The sequence below is a fragment of the Gopherus evgoodei genome, chromosome 2, assembly GCF_007399415.2.
Source record: "Gopherus evgoodei ecotype Sinaloan lineage chromosome 2, rGopEvg1_v1.p, whole genome shotgun sequence".
Classification (NCBI taxonomy): Eukaryota; Metazoa; Chordata; order Testudines; family Testudinidae; genus Gopherus; species Gopherus evgoodei.
In genome coordinates, this window is record NC_044323.1 from 88,584,440 (window position 1) to 88,601,292 (window position 16,853).

The 16,853-nt window shown below is 43.5% G+C and overlaps 1 protein-coding gene across 8 annotated transcripts in view; it reads right to left on the reverse strand.

Moving 5' to 3' along the window:
- Nucleotides 1-16,853, reverse strand: part of PDE1C (phosphodiesterase 1C) — a 566,690-nt gene that overhangs the window by 89,340 nt on the left and 460,497 nt on the right. For all 8 annotated transcript variants that reach the window (XM_030551321.1, XM_030551314.1, XM_030551319.1 and 5 more), the window contains 2 exons: nt 11,501-11,601; nt 6,944-7,072 (listed from right to left, as the gene is read on the reverse strand). In XM_030551321.1, the coding sequence (XP_030407181.1) occupies nt 6,944-7,072; nt 11,501-11,601 (230 nt within the window). The remainder of the gene's footprint in view (nt 1-6,943; nt 7,073-11,500; nt 11,602-16,853) is intronic.

Sequence of the window (16,853 nt, forward strand, 5' to 3'; positions counted from 1 at the left end):
GTAGCAGAGTTCTTTAATGTGAACAAGAAAAAGTGCTGAAAATTAAAGTAAGGATTAAGCTCTTTTCTCCCTGATCCCACAGCAGACCTCTTCTGGGCTCATCTGCTGTCCCTGCACATGCAAAAGCCACAAAGAGGTCTGCTCGTGCTGGTTGGATAGAAGAACCTTTCCTGAAAACACATTCCCAGACTAGAAAGATTAAACCCATAAAATTGATAAAACCCATATGCACAGACAGACACATTTCCCAAGTCTATCTTCACTTTTTCTACTGTAGTCTTAAATCATAATGTGACCTCTGTTCAGAAAAGGCACTTTCGCACATGCCTGAGTCTTGTCCAGAATCAGGGCCAGGGCCTATTGCTGTAGGGGACATTCAAATTATCAGATAGCTCAAAATGAATAAATAAACTCAAATTTGGATGTGATAAATCTTTAAAACTGGTTAGGCTAAAATTTTCAAGAATACCTTCTGATCTAAAGGGCCTTGGATTTTTATTGCACAGATTGAGATACTTTGGGCCTGATTTATTTTATTTTAATTTTATTTTTTCTAGTATCTTAAAGTGCTGTTGACCCCATCTATGACTGTGAGTTCTCAGCACCTCTGGAACAGGTCCAAGGTGTTTCAAGTTAGACACTCTAAGATGGAGGCACCCAAAATCAGAAGCTGTATTTCAAAATGTTGGCCTTATGGTACATCTGAACAATGATAATTATTCTGCAGCAGCTTTATGTGCAGCAGCTACAAAATAAGGCCCTAACGAAAGGAGGAGGAAAATTAAGCAATCTAGAAAAGCTTCAAATCTAACTAAACCAGATAATGTGTTTCTTGAAGGAGCTGTGGTACTCTTAGAATCTTCAAACATAAATGAGTATACCAAGGAACATGCATTCTGACTAGAGCTGGGCCAATAACTGATTTTTCAGTTCACTGGCAGTTCTGAAAAATAAATAATAATTCAATTCGGGTCAAACCAAATTCAAAAAAATTACAAACATTTTTGGTGAATCAAAGTCTGGTTTGGGTAACAGCTTAGAACTTCTCAATACCAACTGGAAAAGTTACAAGGAATCTCTTGGGTGTGGCATGTACATTCTAGTTTACCACAGAGCGTCAGGTGATGTCTTGAAGCTTTCGTCACTTTGGTCATGATCATCATTGTGAAATGTATGGATGGATACTATGTAGAAAGCTATGTATATACACTGAAAATGTATTCTTACAGTCATAGACTCATAGACTCTAAGGCCAGATGGGACCATCACGATCAACTAGTCTGACCACTTGCACATTGCAGGCCACAAAATCTCACATGCCCAACTCCTGTAATAGAAGTAAGCCTCTGTCTGAGTTACTGAAGACCTCAAATAATGATTTAAAGACTTCAAGTTACAGATAATTAATGGTTACAGAACACCATTTATATTAGTTTAAACTTGCAAGTGACCCCATGCTGCAGAGAAAGATGACCCCCGCCCCAAGCATTTCTGCCAATCTGACCCGGGGGGAAGTTCCTACCTGACCCCAACTATGGTGATCAGTTAGACCCTGAGCACGGTGGCAAGCCCCACCAGCCAGACACCTAGGAAAGAATTATCTGTAGTACCTCAGGGCCCTCCTTATCTACTGTCCCATCACCAGCCACTGGAGATATTTGTTGCTAGCAGTCACAGATGGACTACATGCCATTGCAGGCAGCCTCATCATACCATCCCTTCTGTAAACTTATCAAGCTCATTCTTAAAACAAGTTAGGCTTTTTGCCCCCACTGCTCCCCTTGGAAGACCTTCCAGAACTTCATTCCTCTGATGGTTAAAAACCTTCATCTAATTTCAAGCCTAAACTTGTTGATAGCCAGTTTATATCCATTTGTTCTTGTGTCAGCATTGGGGCTTAACTCAAATAATTCCTCTCCTTGCTTTGGTATTTATCCCTCTGATGTATTTATAGAGAGCAATCATATCTCCCCGCAGCCTTCTTTTCGTTAGACTAAACAAGCCAAGCTCTTTGAGTCTCTTCTCATAAGGCAGGTTTTCCATCCCTTAGATCATCCTCATAGCCCTTCTCTGCACCTGTTCCAGTTTGAATTTATCTTTCTTAAACATGGGAGACACTGTATTCCAAATGAGTGTTGCCTTGTACAATGGTACTAACACTTCCCTATCTCTACTGGAAATATCTTGCCTGATGCATCCTCGGACTGCATTGGCCTTTTTTATGGCTGCATCACATTGGCAGTCTAGTCATTCTGCGATCAACCAATACACCCAGGTATTTCCCCTCCTCTGTCACTTCCAACTGATAAATCCCCAGTTTATCGCAAAAATGTATGGAGATATAACTATCTGATAGAACTGGAAGGGAATGAAAAGGTCATTGAGTCCAGTCCCCTGCCTTCATTAGCAGGACCAAGTACTGACTTTGCCCCAGATCCCTAAGTGGCCCCCTCAAGGATTGAACTCACAACTCTGGGTTTAGTAGGCCAATGCTTAAACCACTGAGTGATCCCTCCCACCCAAAGCCTTGTTGTTAATCCCTAAGTGCCTGACCTTGTACTTCACACTATTAAATTTCATCCCATTTCTATTACTCCAATTTTCAAACTTGTCCAGATATTCCAGTTTTCCTCTATATTGGTAATAACTCCAAACATTGTGTCATCCGCAAATTTTATTAGCACATTTCCACTTTTTGTGACAAGGTCTCTAATAAAAATGTTAAATAAGTTTAGTCCCCAAACCGATTCACTAGTAACCTCCCTCCAGCCAGACAGTTCACCTTTCAATATGACATGTTGTAGTCTCCCCTTTAACCAATTCCTTATGCACCTTTCAATCCTCATATTAATCCTCATCTTCTCCAATTTAACTAATAATTTCCCATGTGGAACTGTATCAAATGCCATACTGAAATCCAGATAGATTAGATCTACTGCATTTCCTTTGTCTAAAAATTCAGTTATCTTCTCAAAGAGGAGATCAGGTTGGTCTGGCACAATCTACCTTTTGTAAAACCATGTTGTATTTTATCCCAATCACTGTTTACCTCTATGTTCTTTATTACATCTTCTTTCAAAATTTGTTCCAAGACCTTGCATACAATTGAGGTCAAGCTAACAGACCTGTATTTTTTCCTTTCTTAAAAATAGGAACTATATTAGTAATTTTCTAGTCGTAGAGTATGGCCCCTGAGTTTACAAATTCATTAGGCTTGCAGTTCCATGTGCCAGTTCCTTTAATATACTTGTATGGAAATTATCCACCCTCCACCCCAATTTAATCCCATTAAGCTATGTCTAGGGACTGGTCACCAGCAAACGTGAAAACCAGGTTTTCTGTCAAACAATGGATGTTTATATTGCCTCATTCACAATGGGTCTTCTATCACCAAATGCAAATAAAGGATTGCAGCGACTTTAGAAAGAAATGAACAGGAAGAGGAAAGGAGTGGTTGGGAAAGGGAAGAGGGGAGAGAGAAAACTCTATCTGGGGGTGTATATCAAAGGTTTGCTCCACTGTATTTGGGAGGCAAAGATGACACCCGGTTGCTTTTCACTCAGGAAATAGAAGGACAGTGATTTTGCTTCATGAAAAAGGGGTCTCAACCAGGCTTGGTGAACACGTTGGAGATAATTTTGGAAGTAATCATTTTCTTTCAACAGGAGGTTAACCTGTTAGTCAAGTTCAGTCTCTAGAAAGCTTGTAATGATTTTGTTTTATATGTAACCATTTGTTTCCAATATTCTTACTCACTGTTACTAGGATCTCTGTTCTTTGATAAGAAACTTATTCTTGCTTTCACCATAAATACATCTAAGTGCTGTGGTGTTAAGCAAAGTGAAGGTCCTGAGCTGAATCTTACACGTTGATGTATACTGGTCCTTTCGGAACAGCAGGTCTGGTAACTCTGTGAGTGTTCAGTGGAAAAGGAACTGTACAAAGCATGTGGCCTGCAGACGTGCCTGGAAGGCAGTGCTTGTGCTGCCACAGGCTGTTGGTTTCAGGAAGCTGATCCACAGCAAGCACAGACAAGACTCTTTTACACTAAAGGCATGTGGCGGTGAGGTTCCTCATAACCCTGGGTACCCTGGGGGAGCATTCACATTGGGACAAACAAAACATGTTTGACCTGAAATGTTGTTTGCAGGTGTTTTTAAAGGCCTAGGTTCACAAAGAGGAGCTGCTGGTGGTGCCCCTCTTACAACTTTTAGCCCAGTGATTAGACAAATTTCTACCAAATGTATGAATAGTTTCAGGTCAACCAAAATAGCTTTTTTCCAGTGAATAAAGTAGTTTTTGCCCAGTTCTAGTTCTGTCACTATGAAGAGGGAGTAGCTTCTACTCAAACAACAATGTTTTAAAGTTTCAAGACTCGGACTATTTTTCTGAAGATTGTGCTCAAACTACCAAGAATATGGTCAAAAGCAGCTGCTAAAAATCTACTTTGCAGCCAATGACACATGACCTTTTACCATAGCCCAGAATTAATTATTGCTTTTCATTTAATGGACAAAGCAATGCACAGTTCCCCATTAAAGTTACGAGTGTAGGGAGTGGTAGTAGGGACACCCCAGTGCTATCTATTTAATTTTGTTCTCTAGGTAGAATTTTATTTATTATCACAAACAGTTTAGAGACTGAATTATTTCCCAGTGTTGACTCAGTGCTTCATCTTTCTAAGGCGGATAAATCCAGTTTCCTTGTTTTGTACTGTGTGTTGGTCTTTGAGATAAGACTTTCCATGACACTCTTCTTTGGCCAAAACTATCTCCCCTACATAATACAAGATTGTACAGTTTGCTCTGCTTGTGTAGTTAGATGATGGCCTCCATCCAAGAGTTTGTAGCATTTCAATGACTGCATGTTGTGAACTGCATTGGGATGAAAGATGTGGTCCCTAAAATGATATTATGAGGAAGGAGGCGGGATTAAGATGGTAAAAGAGAGAGAGAATGGAAGAAATAAAGAGAATCAAGCAAGCAGTCATGTACCATAGGCCCACATTTAAATATGAGGACAGTGTAGTTACAGTAGGGACAAATTTTTTCCATTGTGATTTGTACATCCCAAAGGGGGTGTGGGAAGTTAAGGCAAAATTTAAATTCCTTCCTTTAATTTTTTTTCCACTTTCTCTTCTCCTCTCTCATCAGCTCCCATTAAGTTTCAGCAAGGTACTTAAGCATAGGCTTAATTCTGAACACCGAGTAGTCCCACTAACTTCAATGTAGATACATGCTTTAGTATCCTGCTGAACTGGGACCTTAATTTCTCTCTTCCTTGAAATATCACCATCATCATCATCAGTACAGAAACTTCCATGCCAAAGCACTTCACAACCTGCATGAATCCAACACTACTGAGGCGCCACGACCACTTGGGTTATGCCCAGGGAAAAATAGGCCCAGTATGTTTGTAGAAAATTATGTTTATATTTTAGATTCTGTAGGAGAAAGTTTACAATTTAAAAAATCTGTTTTCCTTGCTATCTTATATATCTAATTTGAGAGAAAGCAAGTTGCATTAAAAATTTTTAAAATCCCTTACAATACTGAATTTAAACACAACAGCCTCATGCTGTTAACTGAAATCGTTTAGCTTCTTTTCACCATGCAAGATGAATGAAATACAAAAAGTAAACAGACACCCTAGATCTTGAAAAATAAATTAGATTTCAATACCACGACCCACAGAGTGGGTTTTATTCCTTTTTCAAGATTCTTGTGACACGTTCTGAGTGTTAATGTGCTTTTTCCCTCAGAGTTTGTCTGTTTATTAATCCACAAGATGTTGAGTGGCTTGTCATACTTAGCCTGTCAGCCATAGCAGACATAGCCAGACAGCCACAGAAAAACACACAGAAATTGGGCTTGTTTTTGGCTTAACTGGCTAGTTTTTGGCTTGTAGCTTGTTGCGTGAAAGTTGGCAACTGTGATCCATAGTGCTGACTTTTGAATGAAACAAACCACATGTGGTTCTGGGATTTAGGCCAGGTGCTCAGATAGGGGTACATTGTTGCTCTCCCTGGCTCTACCTGTCATGAGGGTTTCTGTGCTGGGAAGACTGGATGAGTATGGAACACAGACCCAAGGGAGAAGGAAGAGGGTGAACTTTCCCTCCCTGCCCAGCTTACCAGAGCCCAGAAAACTACTGCTGAGTGCCCTCAATTTCCACTGAAGTCAATAAGAGTTGAGTGTGCTCAGCACTTTGTTCAGTTTGAATGCATACATGAACCAGTGTATGTTTGTCTGCAATAACACATGATGGGATGCTTTCACTCCAGTGAGAAAGAACTCTGATTAATACAATTCATTTAAGATTCTTCCTGTCCGGCCCAGGTAACTATATATGTTTTATGCATAATTGTTATTTTTAAAATGTCAGAGATTTCATTTAAAAAGGAGATAAAAAGCCCTCTTTCAGTTTGAATAATCTGTTATTTAAAAAATGCCAATTTCCATCAGGAGTGCCTGTTTTAAATTACACCTTCTTCTGGCTTTTTGGCATGTCTATTACACGCACTTATTCGCTCTGGGCCTGATTCCCATTACGCTAAAACTCATTTATAATGTTCTGGCAGTATAAACGGGCCTTGGACGGGGCTTAATTGTAATTTATGTTTTTGTGTAAATGAAAATCAGGCCACCAGTATATTCACCTACACAGTGATAAGTGGATGAAGGGAGATTTATGAGAGACTAATGAATAGATTCCATTCTAAGTTAAATAACTTCACATATCACTTCTGAATTTAGTCCTAAGAGTACAGCAGATGAAAATGAGAGGGCTAAGACTAGAATAAAGATTTTTAAATATCCTTTCTCTTCATAATAAAAATACAGCTGTATATTATATTTTGATGGATACTATTATTCAAAGAAATATAGTAACTACAAATGGCCCAGTTGTAATTTCCCCAAATGACCTTACTGCTTATTTTTACCTCCAATCATCCTTTGAGAGGTTAGACAAAATGTTCATCTCCTCGTCATCTTGCAAAAGGCGATAGGCTGCACTGACATGGTGATTTTCGAGCACAGATCGGTCATTGTACAGAATGGCTGAATCCGACCTAGAATTTAAAAGAATGTAGAAAAAGTTATGTTTCTTTCCATTATGTGTCAGTCTCGCATTCAGAAATATTACTATGATTCACAATTACAGACTACATATTGGTATTTTTATAGTAAGAGTAATGCTGTATTCATTGGGAAAAACATTAAGACGAACGGTTGAAATTCACCTCAGGGGAAAAGCCTTGCACAAAACCACATTCGCTGCTTAAGACCCACCCAAACACTGTGTTAAAGATTTAAAAGGAGTGCTGAGAGACATTTGGCTGCTAAATACTACATAAATATCAGTCATTGGGTGAAACAATGAGGCTTTTGCTCAATTCTCTTATTTTGTGTGAGTTAGGGATTGCAAGATTGGTCTCAGTATTATTTTCTGAATTGATTATTTTATACAAGGAATTCATAGCGCAACCATTGCCACCATAGACCTGCTGAGAACACCTGACCTTTGACACAACGGTGAACATTTCCAAAAGGCATAAAGAGCAGTTAGGTACCCACATCTCACTGAAAGTCAGTGGAAGTTAGATGCCTAACTACCTTTTGTGCCTTTGAAAACCTCCCCCAAAAGAGTTGTCTGCTTCCAAAATGGCACTGGTCTAGCCAAGTTCCTGCCCACCTAATGTCCTGCAGTGCTCTCCAGTGTTTTCAAATATGGCTACTATAACAACCGCTGAGGCATTATAAACACATTCTATAGCTGCAGGCATGGCATTCGGCTGGGAGAGGTACTGGCGAAGGTTGCTGATCTGTAGTTTCCAGTTCTTTGTGGTTTATTGATGAATATCTATTTTCTGTTTGTTTCATTCAATGAAATGTTGGCTTCTTCTTCTATTTCTTTCAACTTGAAGCAGAAACATAACCAGAATACCTCCAAATTATTCCTGCATGGCCAGGGCTGGCCTTACCATGAGATGAACTGAGGCAGCCATATCCGGTGCCAGACTGCGTATGTGTTGGGGGGCCACTAGGACCCAGAGTGTAGAAAATTGTTTCTGCTGCTGGTGCATATGTATTCTCTCTGCTCTAGAAGCACAGAGATGGTGGAGTACTATGCTGGAGGAAGGAGGGCACAAGAGACATTACAGGCAGGCTGGAGAAAAGGTGAGAGGGAATAACAGAAATCAGTAGGAGCTGCAGGGACAGAGAAGAGGAGGAGCCTCTTATGTACCTCTCTAGCAGCCCTAGGAGCCTGGACTGATTAACACCAGCTTCTCAGGGAGCTTCCTGTTTCCTGCTGCTTCCCTGAACCCACTTGAGGAGAACAGGCCGTCAGCTGAAGTAGTGGGAGCCAGTTAGGCCCTTAAGATGCTGATATCTTCCCTCATTCAGGCCCTGCTACCAGCCTGCTTATTTGTCCCCTTCAACTGAGTGTTGAGAGACACTATAGCTGGCACAGAACAGCAGTCGTGAGTGAAAGAAGAAAACGCCCCTCTGGGGCAGGATTCAGAAACAGAAAGCAAAGGAAGCTTTTCTATCTAAGCAGGAAGGAACTCTCCTGAGATACATAGACATAAATGTTCACGGTGAGCCTTCCGGCCCCAGTGAGGATGTGAGTGGTGAGGAGATGCCTGATCTTCCAGTTAGTCAGAGTGCAGGTGACCTGGCAGCTACTGCAGCATCCATATCTCCATCTCAAACGGATGTAACATGCACATTCCTGAAGAAAAGTGTAGATCAGAGAAGAGTGTGGAGGAGATGCAAGAAACAGCTGCTGCTGAGTTTAGTTCCTTAAGTCTAGATGAGCCACGACTGTGTATCCACTTGAGCAGTAGCCTGAGGGACTTCCTTGTACTGCATGGGCCACAGCAAGTGAAAAACTTCATGTTCCCCAAAGACAATGAAAATAGAAGTTTCCATCCAACACATTACTGGTGTGAAATCCCCAATGATGACAAAGTGGAGAGGCCATGTTTATGTACTCAAAAAACCAGAATGCTGCATAATGTTTTTGTTGCAAACTCTTCCAGTCTAATGTTCCAGCCACATTGGGTTCTACAGGAACAAAGGACTGGAAAAATCTGGCTAGAAATCTGGTGTGCCATGAGAAGGCAGCAAATCACCAGAGAGCATTCCATAGGTGGAAAGAGCTTGAGATAAGGCTAAGGTTAAAGGCCACCATAGATAATCAGCATCAAGAGAAGATTTCATCAGAGTCTCTTTACTGGCAAAATGTTCTGAAGAGGCTCATTACCATTGTGAGAATGCCTGCTACCCAAAACCTAGCACTGCGTAGCACTTCAGATCAGTTGTATGTGCCAAACAATGGAAACTTCCTTAAAATTGTGGAGCTGATGGCTGAGTTTGATGCTGTACTCCAGGAGCATCTAAGAGTCACCACCCAAGAAATGTACACACACCACTACCTTGGAAAAACAATTCAAAATGAAATCATACAGTTACTAGCAACAAAAGTCAAACAGAAGATTGTGGCAGATCTGAAGTCAGCAAGATATTACTCTGTTATTCTGGACTGCACACCTGACATCAGCCATACAGAACAAATGACTTTAATGGTGTGTTTTGTTACAACAACAGAACCTAGTGAAAATGTCCCTGCAATGGTGATTGTCAGAGAGCATTTTCTAGAATTTATTGACACTGATGATATTATAGGAACTGGTATGACAAATGTGCTTCTTAAAAAGCTGGAAGATACGGGAATTGCAATAGCTGACATGAGAGGTCATTCAACGCATCTATGTATTTTTCTCTGCATCCACTCACCGATGGCAATTTTTGAAGCAACGTCTGGGAACATTCTCTCTGACACTGAAACCACTGAGTGCCACACGATGGGAAAGTCAAGTGGAGGTGATAAAGCCTATCAAACACCAAATTGAAAAGATAGATGATGCCATAGTTGCCATTATGGAGGATAATGCTATGACAGGAACTGTTCATGGGAGAACAGTGGCAGAGGGAAACGGAATCACCAGAAACATACATTACTTCAAATTTTTGTGTGGCTTAGTGTTGTGGTATGACATACTGTTTGAAATAAATGTTGTAAGCAAGAGACTCCAAGATGTTGACCTTGATATATCTGGAGCTATGGAACAACTGGACAAAGCAAAATCATACCTACAGTTTTACCGGTCAGATGAGGGATTTCAAAACATTCTTAAGAGTGCACAGAAGTCGGTAGAGGAACTTCACACTGAAGCTATTTTCCCACCCATTCAAGAATACAAGAGTCACGGAAGAAGACATTTTGATTATGAGGCATAATCCCATAAGAGACCCCGAACAACAATTCAAAGTTGAATTCTTTAACCAGGTGCTAGATTGTGCAATACAGTCAGTTAAAGAATGTTTCATGCAGCTCAAGGAGCACAGCAGTATATTTGGGATGTTGTATGATATTCCAAAACTCCTCACTATACCAGAAGAAGACCTACACCAGCAATGCAGGGCACTAGAGACCGTGCTGACACATGATGACATGCGCAAAATTGATGCGAGTGATTTAGGTGATCAACTGAAAGCCCTTTCAAGATACATTTCAGCAGAATCAACTCCAAAGGTGGTTCTGGAATATATGTGCACATATAAGATGACCACCTTCTTTCCAAATGCTTTTGTTGCTCTGCGCATACTTCTAACACTTCCTGTAACAGTTGCCAGTGGAGAACGCAACCTGAAGTTAATAAAAACACATCTACGCTCCACAACGACACAGGAGAGGCTGGTCTGCCTTCCAACCATCTCAATAGAGCATGAGCTGGCCCAGATTGTGAACCTTCAGCAGGAAGCAGTTCAAATCTTTGCAACCAAGAAGGCACGGAAAGCACCACTTTGTTTATTCAAACAGATAAAAATGCCAGTGTTTACTATGCAGAAAAGAAAAGCTACATTTGCTGTTCAAGTGTTTGAAAGTTAAGTGTTACTTAAAATTTTTGAACAAGGCATTTTAAGTTGTTAGTTCTCCTTTATTGGGGGTAAGCAGCAGAGCAGTACGATGAGAGGAGTTGAACAGGAAGAAGGCAGAGACCTTTCAAAGTTTTGGCCCAAGAGAGGGGACATGGGGGCGTCATTTGAGCTCTCCGCCTCAGGTGCTAAAATGTTGTGGGCCAGCCTTGAGCATGGCCGATCATTTATTTAGCAACTGGCAACTTTGAAATATGAGTTATTCATCCAATTTCTCTACTATTTGGCATCAGTGTAAATCTGAAGTTATTCTATTTGAAGTCAGTGGAGTTACTCCAACTTTATGCTGGTGTGACAGAGGGATTTGTCCCAATAAATGGAAGACATTCATGATCACAAAATCTGGTATATCTCAGTTTCTTGCACTTACAATTCTTTAACTTATTCTATATATTAAAAGAAAACACAAAACAAAAAAGAGTCCCAGAAGAGTCAGGTATAGACAAAATGAGCATTCTTCCCTCCTTTCCTTAAGTAATTTACAAAGGCCTCACCGTGTCTGAATGTGAAAGTTGTTGGTGGTTCCAGTATGTTCATAGTCATGGACGGCAGCTGCGAAGATCATAGCAAAGATCTCCAACTCTGTCAGCCAGTGCTGAAAAACAGATTATAGAGCAATCAGATAAGCTGTCATTTTCTCAGGCATTAAGGCTTTCATCTGTTAAGGCAAGCTCTCTCCTGCACATCATTTACCTTGCCCTACAGCCTGTCAGTTATTCCAAAGCAAACTTCTCTAGCTCCTACATGAAAGTTATTTACTTATAATTAATTGAAAAATATTCAGAAAGTCATGGGGTAACATTTTCAAAAGCACCTAAATGACGTAGGAGCCCAAGACCCATTTTTGAAGTGCTTAAATCAATTAATAATTCTGTGCCTCAGTTTCCCCACCTAACAACATGCACCTACCCTCCAGGAGTGCCATTAGGATTAAAGTAGTTTGCATAATATACTGAAAACAAAACACTAGATATTGTCAATACTACTAATACAGTTAGATGAATCTGCAGCTTGGAAGCAGGGATAACCCTAGTGTAGCGAGGGGACCTGTAGCGAGGGGACCCCACTCCCCTGCGCCCCTGAGGAGAACAGGCCAGAAAGGGCGCAGCCATGGGCGGAGCCCCCGCCGCCTGTCCCTGCCCCCCAGAAGTCAAGGGGCAAAACAGGAAGTCCAAGGACACCGCTGCCTGTCCCCGCCCCCCGGAAGTCAAGGGGCGGGACAGGAAGTACAAAAGCCCAGCCCCAGCACTCAGTTAGGAGGAGGCTACCGGAGAAGGCAGACGCTAGGGCCCGAGCTCCCGCTGGGCCCGGCCTACCCCGTGCCCGGTACCCGGAGGGGTACTGGCCTGACTTCCCCTGGGGCTAGTACTCAGAGGAGCCGACTGAGCGGTCCGACACTCGTCCTGTGGAGGAGCTGCCTGGACCTCCCGATGCCCAGTACCCCGAGGAGTGGATCGGACCTCCCGATACCCGGTACCCCGAGGAGTGGATCGGACCGCACGATGACCGATACCCCAACGAGTGGACCGGACCTCCCGATGCCCGATACCCCGAGGAGTGGACTGGACCTCCCGACCCCCGATACCCCAACGAGTGGACCGGACCTCCCGATGCCCGATACCCTGAGGAGTGGACTGGACCTCCCGACCCCCGATACCCCGACGAGTGGACTGGACCTCCCAACGCCGGACACCTTGAGGAACCCATGGTCTGTGACCCCCCGGATGATGCTGGCAGAGGGCAGGTACCCGGTGAGGGGGAGGTTGGAAGTGGCCCGGGGGCAGCCGACCCCAATCAGGCTGCAGGCTCGCCTGAGCCAATGGCAGTGTGTTTCGGTCAGGATTCCCCACTGACCGTCAGCAGCATTAACCGCTGCTAGGGCCCCGGGCTGGAAAGCAGTGGAGTGGGAGGGCCTGTGTTCCCTCTGCCACCCCTCCAAGGGTGGCAGACTCCCCCTCCCCTGACCTGGGGAGGCTATATGCTGGTCCCCAGTGTTCAGCCCCGCTGACGAGGCCTGAGCCTAGACTGTGTGCGTTGCCCCACCCTGCCCAAGGGCCTGGGCATATTTATCTACCGTTCCTCGGTGCTCAGCCCCGCTGACGAGGCCTGAGCCTAGACTGTGTGCGTTGCCCCGCCCTGCCCAAGGGCCTGGGCATACTTGGGCCTGGTCCACACTACGCTGTAAAACCGATTTTAACAGCGTTAAATCGATTTAATGCTACACCCGTCCACACTACACTGCTCTTTATATCGATTTAAAGGGCTCTTTAAATCGATTTCTGTACTCCTACAAAACGAGAGGAGTAACGCTAAAATCGATATTACTATATCGATTTAGGGTTAGTGTGGACGCAAATCGACATTATTGGCCTCATTCTTTTACAAAGCTACCCACAGTGCACCACTCCAGAAATCGACGCTAGCCTCGGACCACGGACGCACACCACCGAATTAATGTGCCTAGTGTGGATGCGCACAATCGACTTTATAATATCTGTTTTATAAAATCGGTTTAAGCTAATTCGAATTTATCCTGTAGTGTAGACATAACCCTTATATACTGCCACCTTGTCGCTCAGCCACTACTGAAAGGCCTGAGCGTAGGCTGTGTGTGTTGCCCCGCCCTGCCTAAGGGCCTGGGCCACTTGCTAACTGTTGTGGGTTCACTCCGTCCCGCAGCAAGGGATGGGCCCCGAGTCGACGACGCGCGGTGGGCCGGTGTGGCTCCCCTCTGCCCGCAAGGAGGGTTGAGCCCCAGCACCGCTCTACTACACCTGGATTTTGGGGACCCTACAAGTTGGGTGATCCCTCAACCTCTGCATACTCACAGTACCCCCGCATCTGGCCATCTCCCGTGTGCCTGTAACACTACCACCCCCTGTAGTAATCCTGACCCTCCCAAACTGGCAAAATTCTGCAGTCTCCACTGTCCTAAGGCTGGTGTACAAAGTCAGATTTCATCCTAAAAATAATATGTCAGCAGTAAAATATTTTGCCTAGCTCTAAAAACCGTCATCAGAACTGGCACCCTTGTTCATAGAGATTAAGACTAGAAGGGACCCCCTGATCATCTAGTCTGATCTCCTGTAGATCACAGGCCCCCAATACCATCCAGCACCCGCACACTAAACCCAACAACACAAATTAGAGTATTACAACCAACGAGAGATTAGACTATGATGTGCCAAATGATGTGCCACAGGCAGGGACTAGAAGGTACTGAGGTGCACCAGTGCCCAAGGCCACTGCAATGACAGGGAAATGATGAAATGAGATAAACTCAGACAGGGCCGCCCAGAGGATTCAGGGGGCCTGCGGCAGGAATGGGTCTTTGGTGGCAATTCAGCAGCAGGTCCTTCTCGGAGGGAAGGACCCACTGCCAAAGAATGAAGCGGCAGTGGTAGAGCAGCCTAAGTGCCGCTGATCATGGCTCCTCCCCCCCCCCCACTAGCAGCGCTTGTACTCACTGGATGGCGTGGCGAGGCTCTGGCAGCACTTCAGTGGTAGGTCCTTCACTCGCTCCAAGTCTTCTGCTGCACTGAAAGACACGCCGCCAAAGACCTGAAGCAAATGAAGGGCCCACCACCGAAGTGCCACTGAAAACCCGGAGCAGCTCACGGGGCCCCTGTGGGGCCTGGGGCAAATTCTCCCACCTCTAGGCGGCCCTGCAACCAGATAATCCTGACAAGTGACCGGTATCCACACACTGCCGAAAAAGGCAAAAAACCCAGTGGTCACCGCAAATTTGACTGAGGGAAAAATTCCTTCCCAATCCCACATATGATGATCAGTTAGATCCCGAGCATGTGAGAAGGAACCAGTTAGCCAAGAACTTGAGAAAAAAAATGCTTAGTGCCACTTCAGAGCTCTGCTCTGAATGTCCCATCTCCAGCTGTGGCCATCCCTGATGCTTCACAGGAAGAAAATTTAAAAAAACCCTAGCATACATTTGGGGGAGAAAAAAATCCCTTCCTGAACCCTGTAGGTAGGTGGCTGGAACCCTGAAGCTTGAGCTTTAGGAAAATAAGACATTAACCAGAAGTGAGCCCCAGGGCTGCTAAGCCCTGCCCCCAAACATAACAAGTAATATCATCATATAGTTACACTCATAAATGTGTCGAGCTTCCACTTAAAGCTAATTAAGTTGTTTTCCCCCACAACTACTGGACTGTTCCAGAACCTCACCCCTATGATGGTTAGAAACATTCTAATTTCAGCTTGAATTTGTTCTTAGCCAGTTTATAGCCATTAGTTCTTATGCCAATATTATCCTTTTGCTTGAATAGCTCTTCAGTCTCTCTGGTATTTACAGAGAGCAATAATATCCCTTCTTGGCCTTCTAATCCAGCCTTCCAAGCTCTTCCAGTCTCCTCTCATAAAATAGGCAGTTTGTTCCCCTGATCATCCCAGTAGTCCTGTTGGCAGTTTTATTCAGATGGACACTGTGTGAACAGGCATGGAGACTGAACTATTCTCTTATCCCTACTCATGTTCCCTCCAGAATTAGAAGACAGCTGGAGAATGTTCATGGTGGTGAAGCTTTTGTCATCTCTATGTTGCTATGCCTGTCCTGAGGATAAATAGCATTTACTATTGACAAGGAAGATGACTTCAGTCTTCAAGCAACACGGAGGATACATTCATCAATGGCTAGTAGCCAGGATTGGCAGGAATGGCATCCCTAGCCTCTGCTTGCCAGAAGCTGGGAATGGACAACAGAGGATGGATCACTTGATGATTACATGTTCTGTTCACTCCTTCTTAAGCACCTGGCATTGGCTACTGTCAGAAGATAGGATACTGGGCTAGACGGACCCTTGGTCTGACCCAGTATGGATGGTATTATGTTCTTAACATAATTCTGATAATGTTAAATTACATCAGGGATGGGCAGACGGCTGGTTCTCTAGGAAGTGGCATGCAATAGACCCACACTTCAATTCTCCAGACCTGGTCTTTCATTTCCCAAATGGAGGCAATTTGCTCAGCTCCTGGAGTTCCTTCTCTCAGATCTGTTACTACTCTGATGTAGCTGGAGAGTCATTAAGCAGGCTTGAAGTCACATCAGGCCCTCCATGGTGAAATAAGGTCAGCACAATGCAGGGTCTTGAAATGGAGAGGAAGGCTACTGAGGACAGGAGTAAAATGCCATTTATTGAGAACACCCACAGAAAACACAGCCTAGGGTTACTACAGAAGAACAGTGGATGACAAATGAAATTCAATGTAAATAACGTATAGTTACAATAGCTCTGTGAATAAAGCGGAAAAAATGAAATCTCTAGTAAATGACCAAAAGTTTTCAGTCTCCACTTCAACTAGAACCATAATAAAGAAATTAAAGATGATGCCAGGCAGCCTGCATTTAACAGATGCAGTCTCCATCCAAGTGGGGATATTACCTTTTACTAGGCTGTGATGGACTTCATTTTGCAGAATGGGGCTGGCTTTAAAGAACAAAGCCATTAAAAATGATTGAGAAAGCAGCAGGGGTCTCCCATGTGGGGGGAAAGCAGGAGCAGGGAGAGAGCAAGGAAATGTGAATGTTTTTCATTTCTGAAGGGATGACAAAAACGATCCAGAACAAACTCTTCAAAGATGGTGAAAAGAAAGAAATGAATCACAGAATGAGCATTGGATCCCAAACTGGGAACAAAGAAAGGGAAATGAGGCATGGCTGTCACTCACAAAGGCATAATAAACATGAAGAATTAACTACTAGGAAGAGCCACTAGAGTCTAAACAAAAGACTCACTGTGTGCATAGGGAGTGAGAACAAGAAAGGACTAGATGAGCTTCCCAATGCAAAAGTGAGTGGAATGCATTGCCAGGAAACATAGGAAAATG